Raw genomic sequence first — 23923 nt, forward strand, 5'->3', positions numbered from 1 at the left:
CTCAGCTGGAGGAAAGCAGAACCTGAACGCAGCACCTAGGACTTTTGGGAGGAGAGATTTTTGATTTAGTCTAATGTTTACTTCAAAAACTTTTCTAATATTTACTTATGCAAAACACACATATGCTTAAAATCTGTTTGGGACAGCAGCTTTTTTTCCTTCTGAGTGATGTGAGTTACAGTTATGTTCTCTGTTGCACTTTGTCCACCTTCCCCTGTCACTTCCATGCCTGCAGATTAACCTCCGTGCCATCAAGAGGATGATGGACAGAGCTCTCTCTTACGGCTGGTACCCAGAGCACCCTTGATGACGTAGGAGTTAAAAAACTGCTCAGAGTAAGTCCGGTAAGATTTCTTCCACCTCCTGCTTCACTTTCTAACCCTGCAGTAATAAGCAAAAGGCAGTCAGGATACACTTCACACAAGGTGCCTTTCAGCACAGGACTGCTAGACATGGTGCATCTCATAATAACCAACTGCTTTGGCATGTCTCAGTGAAGCAGAAAATATTCTACCAAAAGACCTTGTCTGACAATTGCCTAGAAGGGTTCACCAATGTCAGCATCTTCTAGTGGTGGTACTTTTCTCTAGAAGAAGAGAAGTCTTGAGCTGCCAAACATAATTTTGTTGGTCCTGCATACCTCTGTATTAGAGCATTTGTATCTAAGATTTTTTTAAGCAGCTGTCAACTTAGCAGGAACACACTGGAACATATTTGTAGAAGGTTTTCTTTTTTGTTTGTTTGCTTTTTGTTTTGTTTGTTTTTGTTCTGATCTTAGATACAAATTTTTTATTTTTTTATTTTTTTAACTGAATTTTAAGATACACACATTCTTTATTTTAAAATAATTACTTAACAAAGTTCTACCTGGTCATTTTTCAATGCTGTCTGTGCATTGACATCAAATAGGCTTCCCTTCATTGACAGAGCAATGCTCTATAATGGTATCAATTTCTTAATATGCAGCAGAGTCTCCTTAGTAAAAGGTAAATTTAAAAAAAAAAAAAAAAAGTTAAGAAATGAGTCTGGAATTCCATATGGAATGCTTTAGAGAGTCCAATATTAAAGAGGCCACCTTTAGAATGAATAAAGCTGAGGACCAGTTTGCTCCAGCTGCTAAAACCACTTGGCAGCAGCAAGAGCATTGATTAGGCTGCAAGCAAGGACCCTGCTGATGGTGATGGGTAATTGGCAGGAGCAACCTGTCCAGCTCCAGCACAAGCTGCCATCCTCCCTCAGTCCCTGGGAAACAGCAGGTATGTTGGGTACATTCTGGTCACAGGGATGAGACTCTGAGTGTATGGATATCTTTCAGAGCTTCTTCAAAATAACTTATAGATACACGAGGAACTGTCTCTTTGTTTCACTATTATTTTCTCTAATGAATGCAGTAGTTTAATTCCAGCAGAGGGGGACTATTTGAATAAGTGACAGTAGCTTCAGCCCTTTTAACCACCCACATTGATGGGGCAGGATCAATTGCTGCAGGGAGCACATCCCCAGCAGTACGTACTAACCCCAGACCTCAAGGCACTTCTCAGCAGTAGCAAGGAGCACAAGATGGAAGATTATTTTGAAACACCTTGGACATGCTATTGCCTGATTTTCTTAATCCAGTACTAAAAACAGGAGAGTTCAAAAATAAGAACCAAGAAATAAAATGAAATCCAAGAAAATGCTAGAAAAGTTCTAAAGAAGGGTGAGAGCACTGCTTTTTTAGATACAGCTTTGCAAGGACTATCTATTTGCAAGGTCGATCTGCCCGAGGGAAGGAAGGCTCTGCAGGAGGATCTGGATAGGCTGGAGCGATGGGCTGAGGTCAACTGTATGAAGTTCAACAAGGCCAAGTGCCGGGTCCTGCACCTGGGGTGCAACAACCCCAAGCAGCGCTACAGGCTGGGAGATGCGTGGCTGGAAAGCTGCCTGGCCGAGAAGGACCTGGGAGTACTGGTTGATAGTCGGCTGAATATGAGCCAGCAGTGTGCTCAGGTGGCCAAGAAGGCCAACAGCATCCTGGCTTGTATAAGAAGCAGCGTGGCCAGCAGGTCGAGGGAGGTGATTGTCCCCCTGTACTTGGCTCTGGTGAGGCCGCACCTCGAGTACTGTGTTCAGTTTTGGGCCCCTCGCTACAAGAAGGACATGGAGGTGCTCGAGAGAGTCCAGAGAAGGGCGATGAGGCTGGTGAGGGGTCTGGAGAACAAGTCTTATGAGGAGCGGCTGAGGGAGCTGGGGTTGTTCAGCCTGGAGAAGAGGAGGCTGAGGGGAGACCTCATCGCTCTCTATAGGTACCTTAAAGGAGGCTGTAGAGAGGTGGGGGTTGGTCTGTTCTCCCACGTGCCTGGTGACAGGACGAGGGGGACTGGGCTAAAGTTGCGCCAGGGGAGGTTTAGGTTGGATATTAGGAAGAACTTCTTTACTGAAAGGGTTGTTAGGCATTGGAATGGGCTGCCCAGGGAAGTGGTTGAGTCGCCATCCCTGGAGGTCTTTAAAAGACGTTTAGATGTAGTCCTTAGTGATATGGTTTAGTGGAGGTCTTGTTAGTGTTAGGACAGAGGTTGGACTAGATGATCTTGGAGGTCTCTTCCAACCTAGACAATTCTGTGATTCTGTGATCTAGGGAGCAAGCTACCCTGGGAAAAACAATGCTGTGACAAACAGAAATCATTAGTTTTTTTGTTTGTTTGTTTTCCTCTTGAGTACTGTTTCATTCATGCTGCTAAAAGTCAAGGAATTAAGACGTTAAGGTAGTTGTCCAGTAACAGTATTCAACATTGGCCTCAGTTCCCCGAGGAAAAGCTTATAGGTGTGAGGCCTGCTATGAAATTGCCAGTGGTCTGGCAGTTTTCCAGAACTCACTCAAAAAGTAGCAAAACACCCTATCCCAGAAATAGAAGGGACACCTGACCTAATAAATTAGAATGTTACACAAGAAAAAAACAGATTCCAGCTGATCCAGTATCTGACTCCAGAGGCACAAGAACAGTGACAATTTTTCCTTATTTGCACCTTGTGAAATGCACAAACCCCATGTTTCCAGACTGGGATGATAATCCCAGCCATGCAGTCTATCACCATGCACACCCACTACACTGCAGCCTAGAAAATGATTGGAGAGAGATCAGGAATTGGTCCCTCTTGCCTTATACCCTGAGCCAAAAATATTCCTTCTAAAAATAAGTATGATTATTGCTGGATTCTACAAATAACTGTGATTATGTATGTGCTCATTACTTACTAAAATCTTTCTCTTTTTTAAAATCTCCTGCTAAATTCTTGACCAAAGTGATACATTGGACAGGTTTGCGTTTTAGAAATGGGCTACTTAATTCAGGATTTGCATGCCTTCTTTTAAATTTTCAAGTCTGGAAACATGTACCACAATGCCAATGGATTCATGTATCTAAACATAGAAAATCTTCTCTTCAAAATTTTCCACTGCCTCAGAGCACAGACTACGAGGAGTTTTAAGAATATCTTTTTTTTTTCCCCAAAAGGACTATTTTTGTTAATGTCTATTATTCTGTCACACTTATTCGAGCTGAATTTCATCTACCATTGTGCTCCTTAATCCCTCAATGTATTTAAATCCATCTGGAATTTTTCTAAATCCTCCATAGTTCTTCCTAACAGAGACAATTTGCCCATGGGGTACCACTAATCCCTCTTACATGCTGAGAAGCAGCAGTTCATGACGAATCTTTCTCTCCTATCTCATAACCAGTCCTTAATCTGCAGTGACACCCTGGCCCTTGCTCTGTGAGTCACACTCCTTAAACTCGGTATGAAGAGCATCCCATTTATCTCCTGTTGATTTGGAGGGTAGGTACAACTTGTGGTTTTGCTGCAGCAGCAGCTTTTCTGCCAGGAGAGTCTGATGCATCCCATCAGAAGACACTTTGCTCCCAAGGGGCTCCCAGGCCTGGTGCTGCCACAGAGGAAAAGAGAGGGTCCCTGGCATGGTCTTCTGGAGGATGAGGTCTTCAGATATAAATAGCCAAGACATACGATGTGAAAGTGGCTTATCATTGATGTGGTTTCAGAGTCTGATCACAGCACTTCTCCAGCTCAGAGAAGCTGAAAACCTTAGAAGACCTTTTATTTTAAGGACACGGCGTTTTTTATTCATTTTTCATTTTTTCTCTTTTTTCTTCACTTTTGTTCTGCTAAGACTAGTAAATATTTTAACATGCAACATAATTGGAAATTCAGTTACTGAAGTATGAAATAGAAAGATGTGAACCTCTCTTTGTGTGCAAATTTCAGTAGTAACTGAACTATGGAAGGGCTATACCATCACAATAAACAGGCACAGTTTCAACAAGGTTCCTCAACAGACCTTCAGTCCCATCTTCCCATTGACTCCTGTCTCCAGGAAACTGGCTTCATGACGCTTTTCCTCGTGCCACAACTACTCTCTGACTCCAGAGAACACTTAAAAACTGGCTGATTTAGCTGCTAGCCACCCACACAGGCTTTGTGATCCAGAAGAAAGCCGTCATGTTTGCCAGAGGAGGGAGTAAATGGTGCATGGTGTCAGCTACACATGCTCCATGGATGAAGAGAGTGCTCATGCACCCTTAGGTGACATGGCATGTCAGAGAAGACATGGCAGCACAGGGGTGATGACTCTCTCCCATTCTCATTGGGTTTGCAACAACCAGTATAAACTACAACCAGTATAAACTGCCTTCTTCAACTCTTAGTTCTCATTTTCTAGACACAAAGGGAGTCTCACTCACCCCAAGACAGATCCCATACAAAGGAGAAGAAACTGAGACATTAGAGGGGTTCATTTCAGGTCACGGAGGAAGTAAGTGGTACAGCAAGGACTACTGGGACCATTTTAACATCAAAGTAATTTATAGTGTTACCATTAAACTCTTCCTGAGCCCACCAAGCTTAAAAGATATTTAGACACCAAAATTGTATTTATTTCTCTTGTCTGGCAATGCCCCCGAGAGTAACTCACATGACAATCTATAATGAAAGTCCTGGGCACTGGTGCTTCATCAAGCCCAAGGTGTTACAACAGCCTGCCTCGTCTGTCTGAGTTTGTCTTTTGTCCATGTTTCAGTGTAGTTTCACACATCTTGAAGCACTCATCCCCAGTAAATACTTGGAGAAGGAATGTATTTCAGCACTAAATGGATTTTATCTGGTTTGAACTCAGTCTGTGCCTTAAATTTAGTTATATCATAATGAATTTTGCAAATTGTTCACATTTATCCAAGATTCATGAAAGTAACCAGATAACTTCTGAGCACAGAGCTAGTCACCAGATTGTTTGAGAGCTGCTTCGCATCATGACACTGTTATCATAATCATTTTAAGGACACTGCAGTTTTATTGCATTAGTCTGCAGTTTGTTTGTTTTTTCTATGCTTGTTTTCCCAGAGGCTTTATTAGCCTTTAAACACTTTTAAACTTACTTTTGTTTTGGCAAATCAGCAATTTCCAACTTTTCATATTTTCCCTCTTTTCCCACCACCAATAAGTGTGAATTTAAACCCCTAATATAGACAGATTCAAGTCCAGACCAATTTGTAACACACATGACACCTGGTAAAAATCGATGGCAGTGGTAAGGCTATGAAGGTCAGAGAGATAACGGCATCGTGGAAACACAAGAGTGATTGAGAAGTCGAGAAGGATCAACTCTCTAGAGTTATAACTGAAGCGTGACCCTGTGCCAGCTTGTACTTGTATTGCTTCAAGTAAGCACTACCCCCAGCTATGTTAATAGTGACAAATTCATACAGACACTTTGTTACTGGCAGAAACATGGAAATAATGGCAATAATCTCTGCTATAATAATGATATCTTTCTTTCAGAGTCTGGACCCCAACAAAGCACTCCTTAATGGATTTTTTTTAAGCTGGATGCATGAAACAGTGGTGAAGTTCTCTTGTCACAAGCCCTAAATCTCAGATACAAAAAAGCCCTGAAAATACAAAATTGTTCTTTCAAATCAAACTATTCCATCATACAAGTAATTAATAAATGAGACTGAGGGCAACTGGTGATACACATTTTAATGCACCTCTGACTTTTCGTACCTTCCCTTTCTTAATATCACAAAAATGAGTGAAATTTAAACCCCTTCCTTCAAGGCAACTTAAAGCTCAGACCAACACAATGCAGATGGTTTAAATTACAGAAGACCAAGAATGTCCAGCAGCATAACATTAAAATAATGAAATTAAAGAAACACAAACATTTCTGTAACAGATCCAAATATTTAAGATTTTTTAAATGGACTTTTTCTAAAATCAATCTCCATTCTATTAAGAAATTGACTCCAAAGTTATTTCTTCAGCAGATACACACAGTCCTTAGATTGTGCCATACCTTATTCAAAAAAGTGCAAGTGGAAATACGTACTTAATAGGTAAATTAAATTATTTTCTCTGCTCTGATTTATTCTTGGTGCTCTGAATTAGTCTTCACTGAAATCCTGCTTAAAAAGTTTTTTTGTTTGCATGTCATAAAAATGATTTACAGTGAGATACAAATGACTTCATTCTAATTTTTAGTGGTCAGATGTTTACATTGTATACACATTATCCGAGTCAGGAAATTCCAAAAATTTATCAGGCATGAAAATTAAATTATTTCATTTTTATAGCTGAACCTCCCAGATCTGGGCAGAACAGCACTGACGAAAAAGTACTGGTAGATAATAGACTGCATTATAATTCAGTTTGATGCATTCCCAGGAATCCCAGTCTTTGTCTTTCTCCTTCTCACTCATTCTAAAAGCTTAAAATTCATCATTCTTTTATAATGAACTACATGGTAATTACCATAAAAACACTGTAATGCACTAGAAGTATTGACCATATGGTATTGTGAGATACTGCAGCATCTCGGGGGTTTAATGACTACCACTGTTGATAAAAACAAAACACAGCTTACCACCCCATTCCTATCTCAGAGAGATGGAACATGCAGCCTCACCACCTAAGGGTTGGTAGTGTGGAGACAGGATAGTGACCTGAACCTGCTCACAGAGAGCTTGTTGCATCTTTGCACTGGCTGCAGGTGCATGAGACACAAAGAAGGGTTGCTAATGCAGCACAGAAGGCATGGAAAGAGAGAAGGGTGGAACTAGGAACATCTTCCAGCTCTCTCTTTTCAGCTAAGCAGAGAGATACAAACATGAGCTAGTCATTGTGGCACTCCTGGGGACTCCAGCTGCACTCCGAAATTTACCCATCCCATTTCATCAACCTAAGGGACCAGACTGGCTTGGTACCAATACTCGGAGTCATGGATCAGTTCATCACCAGTTACGTCAAGTCAAAATCTGGCTCTGGATCTTTCTCTAGAGGTGAAAATACAAAGTTTGACCCAATAGCAAGTGGAGCAAAATATCTGGGGAGGTGAAGAGCTAAGAGAGATAGATGGATCCCTGGAAGGACTCTTTCTCTTGTAAAGCAATCTACTTCAGCAGGTGAGAGCCATATTCCAGGATACACATTTTGGAGGCAAAAAAGCAAAGGGAATCAGAAATAGAACAGAGTATCATATTATCTCTGCACAAAAACAAAAACAAAAAGTAGATGAGCCAGCTATATGGTCTTGCAGCTTAGCAAGCCCGTTTTGTCCTGGATTTTATAAAAGGAAGTGTGGCCAGCAGGTCAAGGGAGGGGATGCTCCCTCTCTGCTCTGCTGTCTTAAGACCCCACCTGGAGTGCTGCATTCAGCTCTGGGGCCCCCAGCACAAGAAGGACATGGATGTAGTAGAATGAGCCCAGAGGAGGCCACGAGGATGATCAGAGGGCTGAAGCACCCCTCCTACGAAGACAGGCTGAGGAGGTTGGGGTTGTTCAGCCTGGAGAGGAGAAGGCTCAAAGGAGACCTTGCAGCAGCCTGCCAGAGCCTAAAGGGGCCTACAGTGAAGGTGGGGAGGGACTCTTTGTCAGGGGTTGTGGTGATAGGACACGGGGGAGTGGCTTTAAACTAAAAAAGGAGAGATTTAGATTGGATGTTAGGAGGAAATTCTTCACCAGAGGGTGGTGAGGCCCTGGCCCAGGCTGCCCCAGAGGAGCTGTGGGTGTCCCATCCCTGGCAGTGCCCAAGGCCAGGCTGGATGGGGCTGGGGGCAGCCTGCGCTGGTGGGAGGGGTCCCTGCCCATGGCAGGGGGAGCTGGGGGAGTGGGGTGAAATCAGATTATCCTTAAGGTCCCTTCCAACTCAAACCATTCTATGATTTTATGATTCTATTTTTTGCTCTCTATGGCACAGTTACACATAACTACTGTTTTTCTGTTATTTTCTTGTGCACAAATGCATAAAATATAATTTTCCTGTGGGAATATATATCATCAGAATTAAGGTGAAACACTACATTAAAGCGGTGATGTGGGGGATGTGATTTCTGCCATTAAATATCACAAGAGTACTGGAGGATTAAAGAGAAAAAACTGAAAAAAAAAAAACGTCTAAAAACCACTAGGGATTGTGAATAATTACATGTGAACAGTTAACAAAGGAAGATTCTAGATTTACATTTATCTATTGGTTATGGTGCTGAGAAAATGACAGAATTGTTTCTTGTCAATAAATTTATAGGCAAGTATTTTCCACTTGTATCATTTACATCATCATGCCACTTGTAGAGGGTCAAACTTCATTATCAGAAGCAAAACTTTTGGCTTTAAATTCAATGATGGACACTTACAGAACCTGTTTTTACAAGGGCAGAGTCTATTAGTGAAAATGATAAAGTAGGCAATAAAAAATTTTCCTTTTTTTTCTTTCCTGTGAGCAGTGCTATCCGTTGCTGATTTTAACAGACTTTAGTACCAAGAGCTTTTCTGTTTTATGTATGTTTAGAGTTTCATGTAGTTTTTAAAACTAGTTGTAGAAGTTAAGTGAAGAATATGCACAAATCTTTTTCCCTTGATAAAGTATACTTGCATATGGAATAATAATTTCAAAGAAGACATTGAGATATGCGGAGAAGGTCAAATCAGTTTTTCTGTTTGTATATCTGTATTAAAGGACAAGAACATTCTGTTATTATTTTCAAAAGAGACCTGAAAAGCCTCGTGGAATACAAAAACTCAGCTTCTAAGGAACATCAAGACCTTCCAGTAACAAAGAATAAAACCTATCATTCCTGTTTCATTGCCGTACATATTGTGATTCATTTTTATTTCATATTTCATTTTTAAATGCAATTAAAATGCCCTACATATCTCTGTTTGAGATAAATGATGAAGACCATAAAATACAATTCTTTAATGACTTGCCTAGAAAAACAGAAAACTTGGTGAATAAACCAAGAGTTCTGTACAATGCAGCTTCAGGGTCCTAACCTGACCATCATCCTGTGGAAAGTAATCATTATATGCAAAGCAGTATCATTTAGCACCTTTGTAAAGGTGCAGAAATAGTATTAAGCATTTAGAATTAACCTAACCCTTTGCACATTAAATGGGTCAGACTAATCATCTTTCATAGCAGTTTCATACTATGAACAGTAGATCAATTTTCAGCTTTTTCAGAGTAACTGAGCAGAATTCCAGCTACCTCAAATTAAAAGCACAGAAATGATGGTATGATCCAATCAAGTTACAATGTTGTGAACAGATTTACAACCTATATAATTTTACATAGTCCAGAATTGAGAGTTAACATATGACAAAACATGGAATATCTAGGAATTGACTAATACAACTGTGCTAGAAGTTGGCTCACAAGCCAACATGAGCAGTCTGTAATCTTGAACTTACAAGAAAAACGTTAGAATTTAGATGAAAAATCTTAGAATTTAGAATAGTTCAGTTAGAAGAGTCCTTCAAAGATTCTCTAGCCTAACTTCTTGACCTCTTCAGGGCTAACCAAAAGTTAAAGCTTACTACTGAGGGCATTATCCAAATGCTTCTTGAACACTGACAGGTTTGGGGAATCAACCACCTCTCTAGGAAGCCTGTTCCAGTGTTGGACCACCCTCACAGTAATTTTTTTTTTTCCTAACATCCACTCTGAAAATCCCCTGGCACAGCTTTGTGACTTGCCCTTGCATCTTAGCATTGGTTATGAGGGAGAAGAGACTGGCACCTTCCTCTCCACTTCCCCTCCTCAGGAAGTTGTAGAGAGCAATGCGGTTGCCTCTTAGCCTTCTTTTCTCCAAACTAGACAAACCAAGTGTCTTCGGCCTATCCTCATAGAACATGCCTTCCAGTACATGTCTTAAAGCATTTATATTTATAATTTAATGGGTGTCATCCCTGCCTATGGCAGGGGGGTTGGAGTTAGATGTCTTTAAGGTCCCTTCCAACCCAAGCCATTCTATGATTCTATGATATTATGATAAAACACAAAATAGGACAGGTTCCTCTGCACTGGAGGAACTGGGTGTCCAGTTTTACTTCAGAAAAGTATGACTTGGCTTTGAAGCCCAAAAGATTATGATTGTTAAGCAGTGAAAACAGATGAACTTTCTACTCTCAAATTAGAATTTCCCTTAGTGAATTTAAGTCTAGCTATTCCATCTCATATTTAACAAATTGCACACAAGCTTGACTATTTAAACTGTTGAGCAAGCAGAAGTTACTGTTTAGTTTTTCTTGAGATGGTAAGAACTACATGTTCTGGCTTTGGATTGCCTCATGAGGGACTCAGGGGCCTAAACGCTGTTTAAAATGTTTTGAATATGGGATACTGGCCCTCAGCTTAGAGCATATCTTGCCAGAAAAATGGAAGTGCTGGCATTTTTTTCCAGCTAAAAAAAAGTTTTCCATACATGAAGAACTAGAATTTGGGAAAACAGGAAGAGTTCTTTGGGCCAATATTTGTCTGATTTATTCCCACTATATATTCCCACTTTAACATGCAGATATTTTATAATTGTGGCCAAAGCACCATGCAAGTGAAAATAATATCCTACAGATACCAGTATTTTATAGGATTACTTTAAAATTTCAGAGTTAGAATTAGTAGAAACAGTTCAAAGCAGTTACACTGAGAAAGAAACACACTTCTTTCACACAAATCCTGCAGTGGTAGAATACCAATTTTCTGAAGGAGAAAAGAGTAAACAAAGTAAATCACTCAATTTGATTGGTTTCTCAGCATAATAAAGTGCTGAAGCAGCACGGTGGAGGATTTGCTGGACAATTTTCTACACTGAAACTGTCAATTCATTCCAAAGCTTAGTGCTGATGGATATTATGGATTGGTATGGATTGCACTGCTCCAACCATCTGAAAGGTCACTAGACAAACACAGCAGGAGTGACCTATTGTTCTTGCCACTGACAATCACACTGCCATTTTGACAAGTCTTTAAACTATCACAAATCTTTTCTTCAAGTATTACATGGAAATGTTTATCTTTGCTTTGTGGCACAATTAAAAGCTGGCATCTTAGGAGTTCACTGAAGCAGTCTTAATATCTCCTTGGGTCACACTTGCAAAACCATGGAAGCCTGAGAATCTAATAGTGAATGGATCACCCCTGACATCTGTCAACTATACCACCGAGTATAATCTTTTCAGTTCCATTTTTAGATCACAAGGTGAAAAGAACTCAAGCTATTATCCCCAGTGTACAAATATGCTGGACTACTTCCTTTCTCACCAAAAGACCACTGTTTCAGTCATGAAAAAGAAGCTTCGCCGCTCAAAAAAATCATGGCCAATAAAATTGATGGATTGGAACAATGACCTATTGGTTTACGGAGGAAGAAGAAAACATACAAAGACACTATTACGGGAAAATAAGTAAGTACCTCTGATGTTATATTTCAGGATTTCATTTCATGTGCACAAGTTAAGGTTGAACTAAAAGAAATAAACCACACCCAAATCATAATTTTAAATCTATAATCTTAAATGTGCTCATTACTGCTAGAAAAATACTTCACATATGAATTTGTCTAAAACTCAGGCTGTTAGACGAATATAACTTATGCTTTCCCTCATATTTAAAATAGAGCACTTTAAAAAAAAAAGCATAAAGATCTAAACACAAAGTATCAAAGATAGTTGTGAAATCAATTTTCTGAGTATTTACAGACTACAATCACCTCTCAAGCAGGAGTTATTCCAGACTGACATAGATTAAAGAATTCACTAGGAATAGGTCCAGTCCCTTTACTTCACTGTCTGAGGACAGATGTACAGTTATATATAAATGTGTAGCATACACTTATTGCAAAGCCATTTACTACTCTTATTTACTCATTTACTGCAAACAACCAGTAAGATTTTCAGTACAAAAACAAACTGATACAGGAAACTTACTAAAGAAATGTTCATTAAATGAACATTAACATTTCCCTTCTGTGCAATAATAGTTAACAAACATTATCACTTTCTCTACCCTCTCTCCCCCCAGAAAAAGTACAATTGCAGCAACATTCATGAAAATAAGTATTTACTAAAACTCTCAGCTACAGTGATCCAATTGCCCTCTAAGGCCACTTTATCACAGAATCACAGAATCGTCTAGGTTGGAAGAGACCTCCAAGATCACCTAGTCCAACCTCTGTCCTAACACTAACAAGACCTCCACTAAACCATATCACTAAGGACTACATCTAAACGTCTTTTAAAGACCTCCAGGGATGGCGACTCAACCACTTCCCTGGGCAGTCCATTCCAATGCCTAACAACCTTTCAGTAAAGAAGTTCTTCCTAATATCCAACCTAAACCTCCCCTGGCGCAACTTGAGCCCATTCCCCCTCGTCCTGTCACCAGGCACGTGGGAGAACAGACCAACCCCCACCTCTCTACAGCCTCCTTTAAGGTACCTATAGAGAGCGATGAGGTCTCCCCTCAGCCTCCTCTTCTCCAGGCTAAACAACCCCAGCTCCCTCAGCCGCTCCTCATAAGACTTGTTCTGCAGACCCCTCACCAGCCTCGTCGCCCTTCTCTGGACTCTCTCGAGCACCTCCATGTCCTTCTTGTAGCGAGGGGCCCAAAACTGAACACAGTACTCGAGGTGCGGCCTCACCAGAGCCAAGTACAGGGGGACAATCACCTCCCTAGACCTGCTGGCCACGCTGCTTCTTATACAAGCCAGGATGCTGTTGGCCTTCTTGGCCACCTGAGCACACTGCTGGCTCATACTCAGCTGCCTATCAACCAGTACTCCCAGGTCCTTCTCGGCCAGGCAGCTTTCCAACCACTCATCTCCCAGCCTGTAGCGCTGCTTGGGGTTGTTGCGCCCCAGGTGCAGGACCCGGCACTTGGCCTTGTTGAACTTCATACAGTTGACCTCAGCCCATCGCTCCAGCCTATCCAGATCCTCCTGCAGAGCCTTCCTACCCTCGGGCAGATCGACACACGCACCTAACTTGGTGTCATCTGCAAACTTACTGAGGGTGCACTCAATCCCCTCGTCCAGGTCATCGATAAAGATATTAAAGAGGACCGGCCCCAGCACTGAGCCCTGGAGGACTCCACTAGTAACCGGCCTCCAACTGGATTTGACTCCATTCACCACAACTCTTTGGGCCCGGCCATCCAGCCAGTTTTTAACCCAACAAAGCATATGCCAGTCCAAGCCACGAGCAGCCAGTTTCTTGAGGAGAATGTTGTGGGAAATAGCGTCAAAAGCCTTACTGAAGTCAAGGTAGATCACATCCACAGCCTTCCCCTCATCCACCAGGCGCGTCACTTGGTCATAGAAGGAGATCAGGTTCGTCAAGCAGGACCTACCTTTCATAAATCCATGCTGACTGGGCCTGATCGCCTGGTTGCCCTTCAAGTGCCTCGTGACGACATTCAAGATAATCTGCTCCATGAGCTTCCCTGGCACTGAGGTCAAACTAACAGGCCTATAGCTCCCTGGGTCTACCCTCCGGCCCTTCTTGTAGATGGGCATCACATTTGCTAGCCGCCAGTTGACTGGGACCTCTGCTGATAGCCAGGACTGCCGATAAATGATGGAAAGCAGCTTGGCCAGCTCCTCCGCCAGTTCGCTCAGTACCCTCGGGTGGATTCCATCCGGCCCCATCGACTTGCGTACATCCAAGTGCTGTAGCAGGTCGCCAACCATTTCCTCGTGGATAGTGAGGGCCACATCCTGTTCCCCATCCCCTTCCACCAGCTCAGGGTACCAGGTATCCAGAGAACAACTGGTCTTGCCGCTAAAGACTGAGGCAAAGAAGGCATTGAGTACCTCAGCCTTTTCCTCATCTTTTGTAACTAAGTTTCCCCCCGCATCCAGTAAAGGATGGAGATTCTCCTTAGTCTTCCTTTTTGTGTTGATGTATTTGTAAAAACTTTTTTTGTTATCTTTAACGGCAGTAGCCAGGTTGAGCTCCAGATGAGCTTTGGCCTTTCTAATTTTATCCCTGCACAGCCTCGCAACATCCTTATAGCCCTCTTGAGTAGCCCGCCCTCTTTTCCAAAGATTATAAACCCTCCTTTTTCTCCTAAGCTCGAGCCACAACTCTCTGTTCAGCCAGGCCGGTCTAGTTCCGCGCCGGCTCGTCTTTGGGCACGTGGGGACAGACCGCTCCTGAGCCATTAAGATTTCCTTCTTGAAGAGTGCCCAGCCTTCCTGGACTCCTCTGCCCTTCAAAACCTCCTCCCAAGGGACTCTGCCAACCAGTGTCTTGAACAGCTCAAAGTCAGCCCTCCGGAAGTCAAAGACAGCGGTTTTACTGGTCCCCTTCCTGACTTCGCCAAGAATAGAGAACTGAACCATTTCGTGGTCACTCTGCCCAAGACAGCTCTCAACCACCACATCTCCCACCAGTCCGTCACTGTTTGTGAACAGAAGGTCTAGCAGGGCACCTCCCCTGGTAGGCTCACTAACCAGCTGCGTCAGGAAGCTATCTTCCGCGCTCTCCAGAAACCTCTTAGACTGCTTTCTCTGGGCTGTGTTGTGCTTCCAGGATATGTCTGGGAAGTTGAAGTCCCCCACAAGAACAAGCGCTGACGATTTCACGGCTTCTGCCAGCTGCCTGTAGAACTCCTCATCCGTCTCCTCATCCTGGTTCGGCGGTCTATAACAGACCCCCACCAGGATGCTTGCCTTGTTGGCCTTCCCTCTGATCCTAACCCAAAGAGACTCAACCTTATCATTCCCAGCCTCAAGTTCCTCAACATCAAAACACTCTCTAATATAGAGAGCCACACCACCACCCCTTCTGTGCTGCCTGTCCCTTCTGAAGAGCCTACAGCCAGGCATTGCAGAACTCCAGTCATGAGAGTGGTCCCACCGCGTTTCCGTGATGGCAACCAAGTCATAGCCTTCCTGCTGCACGATGGCTTCCAGCTCCTCTTGTTTGTTACCCATGCTGCATGCATTAGTGCAGATGCACTTCAGTCGGGCCACTGCCTTCTCCCCTGGCCTTGCCATTGTTCCCCCGGTACAGCTCCAACAAGACTTATTTCAGCCCTGTCCCCATTCGTTCCTAGTTTAAAGCCCTCTCAACGAGCCCTGCCAGCTCCTGGGCTAGGATCCGTTTTCCTCTTGGAGACAGGGACCCGTCTGCAGTCACCAGGCCGGGTGCTGAGTAAAGCGCCCCATGGTCAAAAAACTCAAAATTTCTGTATTGGCACCAGCCTCTGAGCCACGTGTTAATCAGGTGGGCTTTCCGTGTCCTCTCGGTACCCCTCCCTGCCACTGCAGGGATGGACGAAAACACCACCTGTACTCCCGCTCCATCCACTAACCGTCCCAGTCCCCTAAAGTCCCGTTTGATAGCCTTCAGGCTTCTCTCTTCAATATCATCACTGCCAGCCTGGACTATCAAAAGAGGGTAGTAGTCAGAGGGGTGAACCAGGTTGGGAAGCTTCCTGGCAACATCCCTGACCCTGGCCCCAGGGAGGCAGCAGACTTCCCTACGGGTAGGGTCAGGTCGACAAATAGGGCCCTCTGTTCCCCTGAGAAGGGAGTCACCTACAACGATCACCCTTCTGTCTTTCTTGGTGGAGGCTGTCTTGAGGTGTGGAGTCAGTTTCCTCGCCCTAGGCATCCTCCTGGGTAGACTTTCTACCTCGTCCTCACCCACTGGCCTCTCAAGCTCCAGGGCCTCAAATCTGTTATGTAAGGGCACCTGCGAAGGAGGGGCCGGTGGGGGGGGTGCACTGCCTGCGAGGTCGAGCAGGGACCTGCCTCCATTCCTCCTCAACTCTTAGGTCCCCTCCCTCTGCCCGACAGTGACAGGGCAGGGGGTCCACCCCCATTTGGGGTGTCTCGCCCCAGTACCTCTCCTTCAAGCCCTGCAGGGAGTCGCTCCACCAGTCTATCTCCCGCTCACACTCCCTGATAGCCCTCAACCTATCCACCTCCTCTTTGAGTTCTGTCACCAGGCGGACCAGGTCATCCACCTGCTCGCACCTCACACACACGGAGCCTCTGCCTCCCTCAGATGACAGCAACAGGCTCAGACACTCCCTGCACCCAGAGACCTGAACTGCTGCATTGTTGAGCAGGCGGTCAGTCTGGGTGGACAGACTTTCTAGAGAGAGCAGTCTGCCTGGTGTAGACCATTGCAGCCTAGTTAGCAGTCGACAGCCGTTAAAGGTGTTGTTCTTATGGGCGGAGGGAAACTCCGCCCTCCCTGCGCGAACTGCCGCGCGAACTGCCGCGCCACGCCCTGTTTGCCCGTCCTGTTCGCCGTGCTCCTGATCGCTCGCGCTCCCTAGGGGCTCCTTTTGAACGGCCGGGGAGGGGGCGCTGCTGGCCTCACGGGGCTGCCGGGTCCTGGCGGCTCCCTCGAGCGGCCTCGATGTCGGAAAAAAAGCCCTGCCTGTCCCGATCCCCCGCTCCGCTGCAGAACGCGTCTGCCCCGGGGCCGATCGCCTCGGCAAGTGGCTGCGAAATGGCGGTGTCGCCCGATTTAAATGGCCCGCCGCTGACGCTGCTGGCTCTGCCTACGCCTCATCAGCCGCCTCGTCAGCCTCCCTCACGAGGGCTGCCGGGTCCTGGCGGCTCCCTCGAGCGGCCTCGATGTCGGAAAAAAAGCCCTGCCCGTCCCGATCCCCTGCTCCGCTGCAGAACGCGTCTGCCCCGGAGCCGATCGCCTTTATGTTCTAAAGAAATGGTTCTGGGAAATATTAGTAAGTAATAGATCCATCTTCCACTGCAGAAAATATTTCACTGTTCCTGCATGGTGGACAGGTCTATTTTTAGCACGCAGAAACTCTTGAACAGGTTTCATTATCCTCAAAAAAATATATCCTTATAAAATTCCAGAATATAAAAAAATCCATTTTGAAAAAGTACGAGGTTTTCATTTTACTCTTACATTTCAGTTAAACCTGTTTAATACAAGTAAGTTTAACCTCTCACCTCACTCCCCAAACAAAACAAAACAGTGTATGTTGGTAGATGAAGCTCTGAGGAAAGTCAAATCACAGGAAAGTTATAAGCCACTGGCTAAGCACCCTGCAACAGAATGTTTGCTGTAGAAATGCAATTTCATCCTGGTTAAAAAATAATAAAAAAAAAAAAAATAATAAAAAAAAACATTAGTTCATCTTAATCATCTAACTCTCTTTAACAATTAAACTTTCTTGATTAGGAACTGAAAAAAGCATCAAAATATATTTTCATTTTCTATACAGTGACTTTGGAGAAGATGAGATCTAGTAATTCTCACGGTGCTAAGAATGTAGTGAGCAGTTGTCAGTTAATTTAACTGGATGCAGGTCGTACGTGCTTTGTGAAACAAGCTGGTTAACATTACAAACAAAAATTGTTTTGATAAATATACTTTCGGGTTCAAAACATATGAAGTAGCTTTATCTAACATTACAAAATGCACCTGAGAATTTTTAACCACATCCCTATGTTTACCTAAAAGCACCTTGCCTGATAGTTACTAAAAAATCTAATAATCTAGTATGTAAGAAATGTCTTTTTGTCTTTCTTATATTAAAATTAGTAAAGGAGATGAATAAAACTACACTAAATTGTATTTGTGTATTGGAGTCCTCTAGGACCAGGAAACCTTGAACAAAAGAACCTCTTTAGCAAGTTTAATTGAATAATAATAGATACAAGTTGGGGGAAGACAATCAGCTGGGGGCTAGCTAGGAGGAAAACCGGGTAAGATGAGTGGAGAATCTGCCTGCTGTGAAGACTGGAAGTCAGAGCTTCACTCTTACAGAGACTTGTGAAAGCTCTAAGCTTTTAGAGCTTATTTATGAGCCATGTAAGTCAGGATGGTCAAAGGAGGTGTTGTCAACAGAATACTATTGGACACAAAGTTGACTTCCAGATTGAGGTGAGTTTAAAGGCTTTGGGAGAATTAGCACTGAGGTGGGGTTAAAAAAAAAAGAGATTCTACTGCTTCACATAGCATTCATATGCAGGACACAAGAGATGTGGTTAAACTAGGGTCTCCCATCAATTTCTGGTAGCCTGGTCTCAAAAACTCAGAAGGAGACTCCTGAGTGCCCCATTGGCAACCTACATGATGGACCAAGATATGACCTAAAAGGGGTTATATCAGGGAAACGTCATAGCAGCCTTTCAATAATTAAAGGGGTCTTAAAAAACAGATGGAGAAGGACTCTTTGTATGGGTAGATAATAATAGGACAAGAGGGACAGTCTTAAAATAAAGGAGGATAGATTTAGATCAGACATTAGGAGGGAATTCTTCACTGTAAGGGTAGTAAGGCCCTGGAACAGGTTGCCCAGAGAAGCTGTGGCTGCCCCATTCCTGGAGGTGTTCAAGGCCAGGCTGGATGAGGCCTTGGTAAACCTGATCTAGTGGGTGGCATCCCTGCCTATAACAGGAGGGTTGGATTTAGATGGTCTTTAAGGTCCCTTCTAACCCAAGCCGTTCTATGATTCACAGAATCACAGAATAGCCAAGGGTGGAAGGGACATCTGAAGATCATCTAGTCCAACCCACCTGCTGAGCAGGATCACCTATGGTTCTATGATTCTATGATTAATATCTAGCTTTCTCCAGAAGGAGTTTTTTAAGAATAATTAGTGGGGTTAGGGGTTCCAGCAGGAACCAGTCAAGGAGGCTGAACACATTACAGGAAAAAAACCAGAAAACGGTAATTGCAAAAGCAGCTTAAACTGGTTAATTAAATCCAAAGCAGTTGATTAAGTGATCAACAATGGCTATTGACACACAGAAAAGTTAACAGAAGTGTGAGAGGACACCAAATCATTTGTAACTTCCCTTAGAGCACATACTCTAAAATTCCCAAAAGATTCTTTCTAGAGCTGGGTTTATTTAAAGGGGGAATTGAATTAAATTTCACACTAAAGTGGTAAAACTAAAACTCAGAATGAGATATGATAGCAATGCAAACACCTGCTAACATAACTCTCCTTCCTTCTATGTCCTCACAGGTTGAACCCTTGCCTTCAGGATTTCAAATTCTGATAAATAACTTATTTTCTGCAGGGATACCTCAGAGTCCTTATGAAATATATTCCTTCCATTATCTCTGAGAGCAGGTGTTTGTTCCCTACTTTTTTGAGAAGCCTCTGTCTATCTCTGTCTCTCTGTCTGATGTTTGCAGGCTGCCGAGCCTCAGCTTTCACTCTCCTCTCTACTGTCTGTCTCTCCATGCATTACATAAAATCTCTTTCCCCAAAATGGCATCCTTTTTTTTGTGATCGCATCTTTCTCAAGTGTAGCCCCTGGGAAAAGGCAAACAAGAAGCTGTACTCTCTGCTGCCCTCTCTGGTACCCAGCCACAAGCATTTCAAAGCAACACAATGTGGTCAAAACAAGAATCTTCCACAATCCTGTTGCCTTTGATCCCATTAATAAGCTTTAGTCAGCCAAAAGAATCTATCCAGGCTACAAAAGTTTCAGTTTCTTAATAATGCTGGGAAAATATTTGTAAGGTCATCCTAGAAATTCGTGATTTCTCACACACGATGATTTAGGATGGCTAATCAAATAAATATAACATTGTTCTGACAGGGGGATGAGGATGTAAAAGTGCTAACAGTGTTCTAAACTCTCAAATGCTCCTATAATAAACTGTGTATCACTAGGGGAAAAAAAAAAAGATGCCTTTTGAAAGTATGGTATTAAATGTCAAATTCATTAGTGACATGACCTGAAATCATTAGGTCTTTCTTTCTAAACTAGCTGCATATGTGATGTTTGGATTCCTATTTGTGTTATTTTCAGATCAAAATGAAACCACAGAGAAAATATTGTGCTTTATTATTGTGTGTCATTTTTTTCCAAAGAATGACTCAGGCCTTGATATTTAGGCTACTTTCAAGTCAAATATTTAAAGCCCACATCCTAACCATAAGCACACGTACTGACATATTGGAAGGTCACTGGAACATGAGAAGATAGAGTGAGGTCTAAGCAAAAGACCTACAAACTAAATATCTTCCTCACTGGAAGAAAGGCGACTGTAAAAAAGTAGAACTGTTTTCTTATATTTTCATCAAAGTACGGAACCAGTTGCAAACAGTTTCAGATGTATTAAAAGTCAAGCCTGTGGCATTTTCTGCTTGTGCATTCATATTTCATTAGGTGCAATGACTTTATCTTTTATCCAGCTAAAAATGCCATTCAAATTGGCTGCTATACTTACTCTTTCACTGTCACAATATAGCCATATTCTTTCTCCTCGGTAGACTTCACTTCAAGCTGTAAACCTTGTCCTGCATTTTTCTGAGGCTGTTCATAGGAGTTTCCATCTTGCATCAAAGCATTCTTAATCCAGTAGCGAGTCTCACTAGGGTCTTTGGAGTCAGATTCAGTGCTCTTTTCAGCTGTCAGCTCCCTGGAGAAAGTCTCACTTTTTACATTTTCTACACCCACATTTATTTCTTCTGAGGAAGAAGAGTCAGTGTCTTCAGATTTCTTGGTTTCTGACTTGGTAGATTCTTCAGGTATTACATCTTTAGGCATATTTTCAGGTACTGCATTCTCGTTCAATAAGTTAACTAGTTTTGAAGTGTTCTCCTGTATTAAAAGAATATTATTATTTGTAAAACTAAACACATGTTATAACGAACCAAACCTGGATATAATCCTTCAAGTTCACACTAATATGATAGAGTCTATCCTTACAGATGTCTTAAGGTCATTTTCTTAATTTCTATATTCTGCAAGACTATGCATTAACACAATATTTATTCAGTAATAATAAAAGAACAGTAAATTATGCCACTGTTCAATAGGTGAAGAAATTCTATTAGTAGTTATTTCCTTCTTCAAATATCACAGAATCTTGATAGCCCTTTCTTTGTCTTGAACAGCTAGAAGAAAATGTTGATGAAATTTTTCATAGTGTTCATTTTCATTTCATGTGTGTTTAAGTGTCAATAAGAGTGGAAGTTTGTAATCAAATAGGTTGATGAAAAGGAGAAATACTAGAAATATCCATGAATATTTGCCAAAGTGTTGGAACTGGAAACACGCATACCTCTTTTGGGTCTCAGAAGTCATAACACAGGAAAGGAAATATAATAAAAAATATAAGAAAACATATAATTATGTGGCAAATTATATTTCCCTTATTCATATCCAGAAACTGTTGTGAGAAATTATTTGTGAGTGATCCACTAAGTTACAAATATAATCCCTGAGAAAATCTGTCTAATAAACTTAAACAATAAGCAAATGAGTAAATGTCAAAACACATGCCTGGAACAACTCATTAGCTAGTTTAATTACACAAAAATTTGTTGCAGCCAAACATTTGGGATGAGAGGATGGTTTATGGGCACTTTGTGCTCTGTGTCACAATACATTCTTTTCTGCCACATCCACTGTTCAAACTGTCACCAAGAAATCTACACATAGGATCCTCTATAAATCAATTGTGAATGCAGCACTTCATCTCTGTGAAGAATTTCATGTGGGTGGTTAAATCTCCTGCTAAATTGTCCACCTGTGTGTTTTCCTTGCTTGGTAGATGGGCAGCTATTGAAGAGATTTTACTGTGAACAGACGAGGGTTTACCTATTTTGACTATTGCAGTTTTAGCTTTTGATGGAGTATATAGTAAAGGAAAGGTTTCACTTCAGGTTTTAAAAATGTTTCTTTGAGATGTTTCTGCTCTGTGCAACCCAGAAAAAGAAAGATAAATATACCTTAAAAATGGCTGAATATAGGACTTAAGTCTATAGGGTATGATTCAAAGCTCATGAGAAATTGTCATGGTTTTGGCTGGGACAGAGTTAATTGTCTTTGTAGAGGTTTGTAGGATGCTGTGCTTTGGACTTTTGATGAAAATAATGGTGATAACCCACCAATGCTTTAGTTGTTGCAGAGCAGCACTCACACAGAGCCAAGGATTTTTCCTTGTAACCATTGTAAATCTCTCTGATATTCAACAATTTGGAAGAATTAATTATAAAGTGAAAAACTGAAGAATGATAGATGCCACGCAAGGGGAGGGAATTTTGAACCCTCCCATATACATGTGCCTTCATAGCAAGTATGTTTACTCATCTGCCTCTCAAAACCATAAATTATCTGAGCAATGACACTTACATTCCCCAGAACCAGAAGCCAAATGACAGGGGAAAGTAGGGTGTTCTCAATAGAACATCTCAATACACAAAATTTACTAACCATGGGAGAAGTCTGAATTTGTCTGAACTTTGGGATCTCTTATAAACTCTGAGTATTTACAACTGAAAGAAAGGCAAAACAGGACTTGATTTTGTCTTAAAACTGCAACACCCATCTTGGTTAAGGTTTAGATAAATGTTCATCTAATATTTCAATGCATCAACAACAATCTCTTTATGCTGTGATACTGAATTATATCCACACAAGACATAAAACCATTCTTATGATTCAAAAGTGTGTTTTTGACCTTCAGTGTATATAGACCTGATATTCTGAGATGGAATGCCTGTGTTTTAAAATACTGGTACTCTACCTCTTGATCAGTTCTGGCACTGGCTTCATGCACTCCATTGTCTGTAAGATGTGAAAAGCACAAATACGTAGTTATGAAGGGAAAACATCATATGTGAAACAAACACTGCTTATAGGCTGTTTTGTTTGTAGCGGTGGCCTTTTCATGCAATTTAAACATTAAGACATCAAAGCTGAAAGGGCAAAGTAAAGAGCACTGTATAATTCAGTACTGTTATTCTAACCCCACTTCGATAGCCAATTAATGCAAGATCAATAGACGGGGTACTTCAAGAGCCAATCTAATGGTGTTATTTTGCTAATTAAGTGTCTGATCTTTATATCAGTTTATCAATATCCAAGAAAAAGAATTATTTTAGCTGGCTGAATGGGCATTTACATTAAAGAAAAAAGAAACATATACACCCCTCACACGCATTTTGGTGAAAAAAAAAGAGCTATTTCTATGCCCTATTTTCTACCAAAACTATGTTACAGTTTAACTACAGTGATGATATGCAGTCACATCATTAACCTCATTCAAATAATGCTGGCTCTTTAGTTTATGAACTAAGACTTATTCATTTCTCCCAGCATGAGTCAGGACAAGCCCTCAAGACTGCTCATTTTAATCTACAAACAGAACTGGCAATTAAAATAACCAGAGTATCCCTCACAAGTAAGGCTTTAAATATATCACCATTGTAATAATTCTCCTACTTTTGACTGGAAAAAAGACTAGTTTAAAATCACTGTTTGTCACTAATGTCATATGTTTTTAGGTGTCGTAGATATCATAACATTCCTAAAGTAGACAGTGGATAAATGGTAACTTAAGGACCATTGTGGAATCTGCTCATTGATGGTAAATACTATGGCTCCTGGATCTGTATCACCATGAAAATATGTGTTCCAACAGAAGCAAATAACCATAATAACTCTTTTCATTTCCTAAGCTTGAAAAGGAACAAGTTGTTTTCTATGTGTACCTGTCTATGACTTTCTTCTGCAAAATAATTGTAGTATATTAAGGAATGATTAGCTGTAAATGCAATTATTTTTTTTCCACATATTTTGAAACACATTCTTGGAATATAATCATTTTTCATTATCATTTTGCTTAAACATCTCAT

General features: G+C 41.9%; 1 protein-coding gene across 1 annotated transcript in view; it reads right to left on the bottom strand.

The window, feature by feature from the left end:
- The window catches only part of PTPRN2 (protein tyrosine phosphatase receptor type N2), a 485563-nt gene that overhangs the window by 373610 nt on the left and 88030 nt on the right, over nt 1-23923 (bottom strand). Inside the window, exons 7-8 of the mRNA XM_050709300.1 lie at nt 22813-22853; nt 20509-20882 (exon numbers count right to left, since the gene is read on the bottom strand). Of these exons, the coding sequence (XP_050565257.1) occupies nt 20509-20882; nt 22813-22853 (415 nt within the window). The remainder of the gene's footprint in view (nt 1-20508; nt 20883-22812; nt 22854-23923) is intronic.

This window comes from Cygnus atratus, chromosome 2, assembly GCF_013377495.2.
Source record: "Cygnus atratus isolate AKBS03 ecotype Queensland, Australia chromosome 2, CAtr_DNAZoo_HiC_assembly, whole genome shotgun sequence".
NCBI classification, from domain to species: Eukaryota; Metazoa; Chordata; class Aves; order Anseriformes; family Anatidae; genus Cygnus; species Cygnus atratus.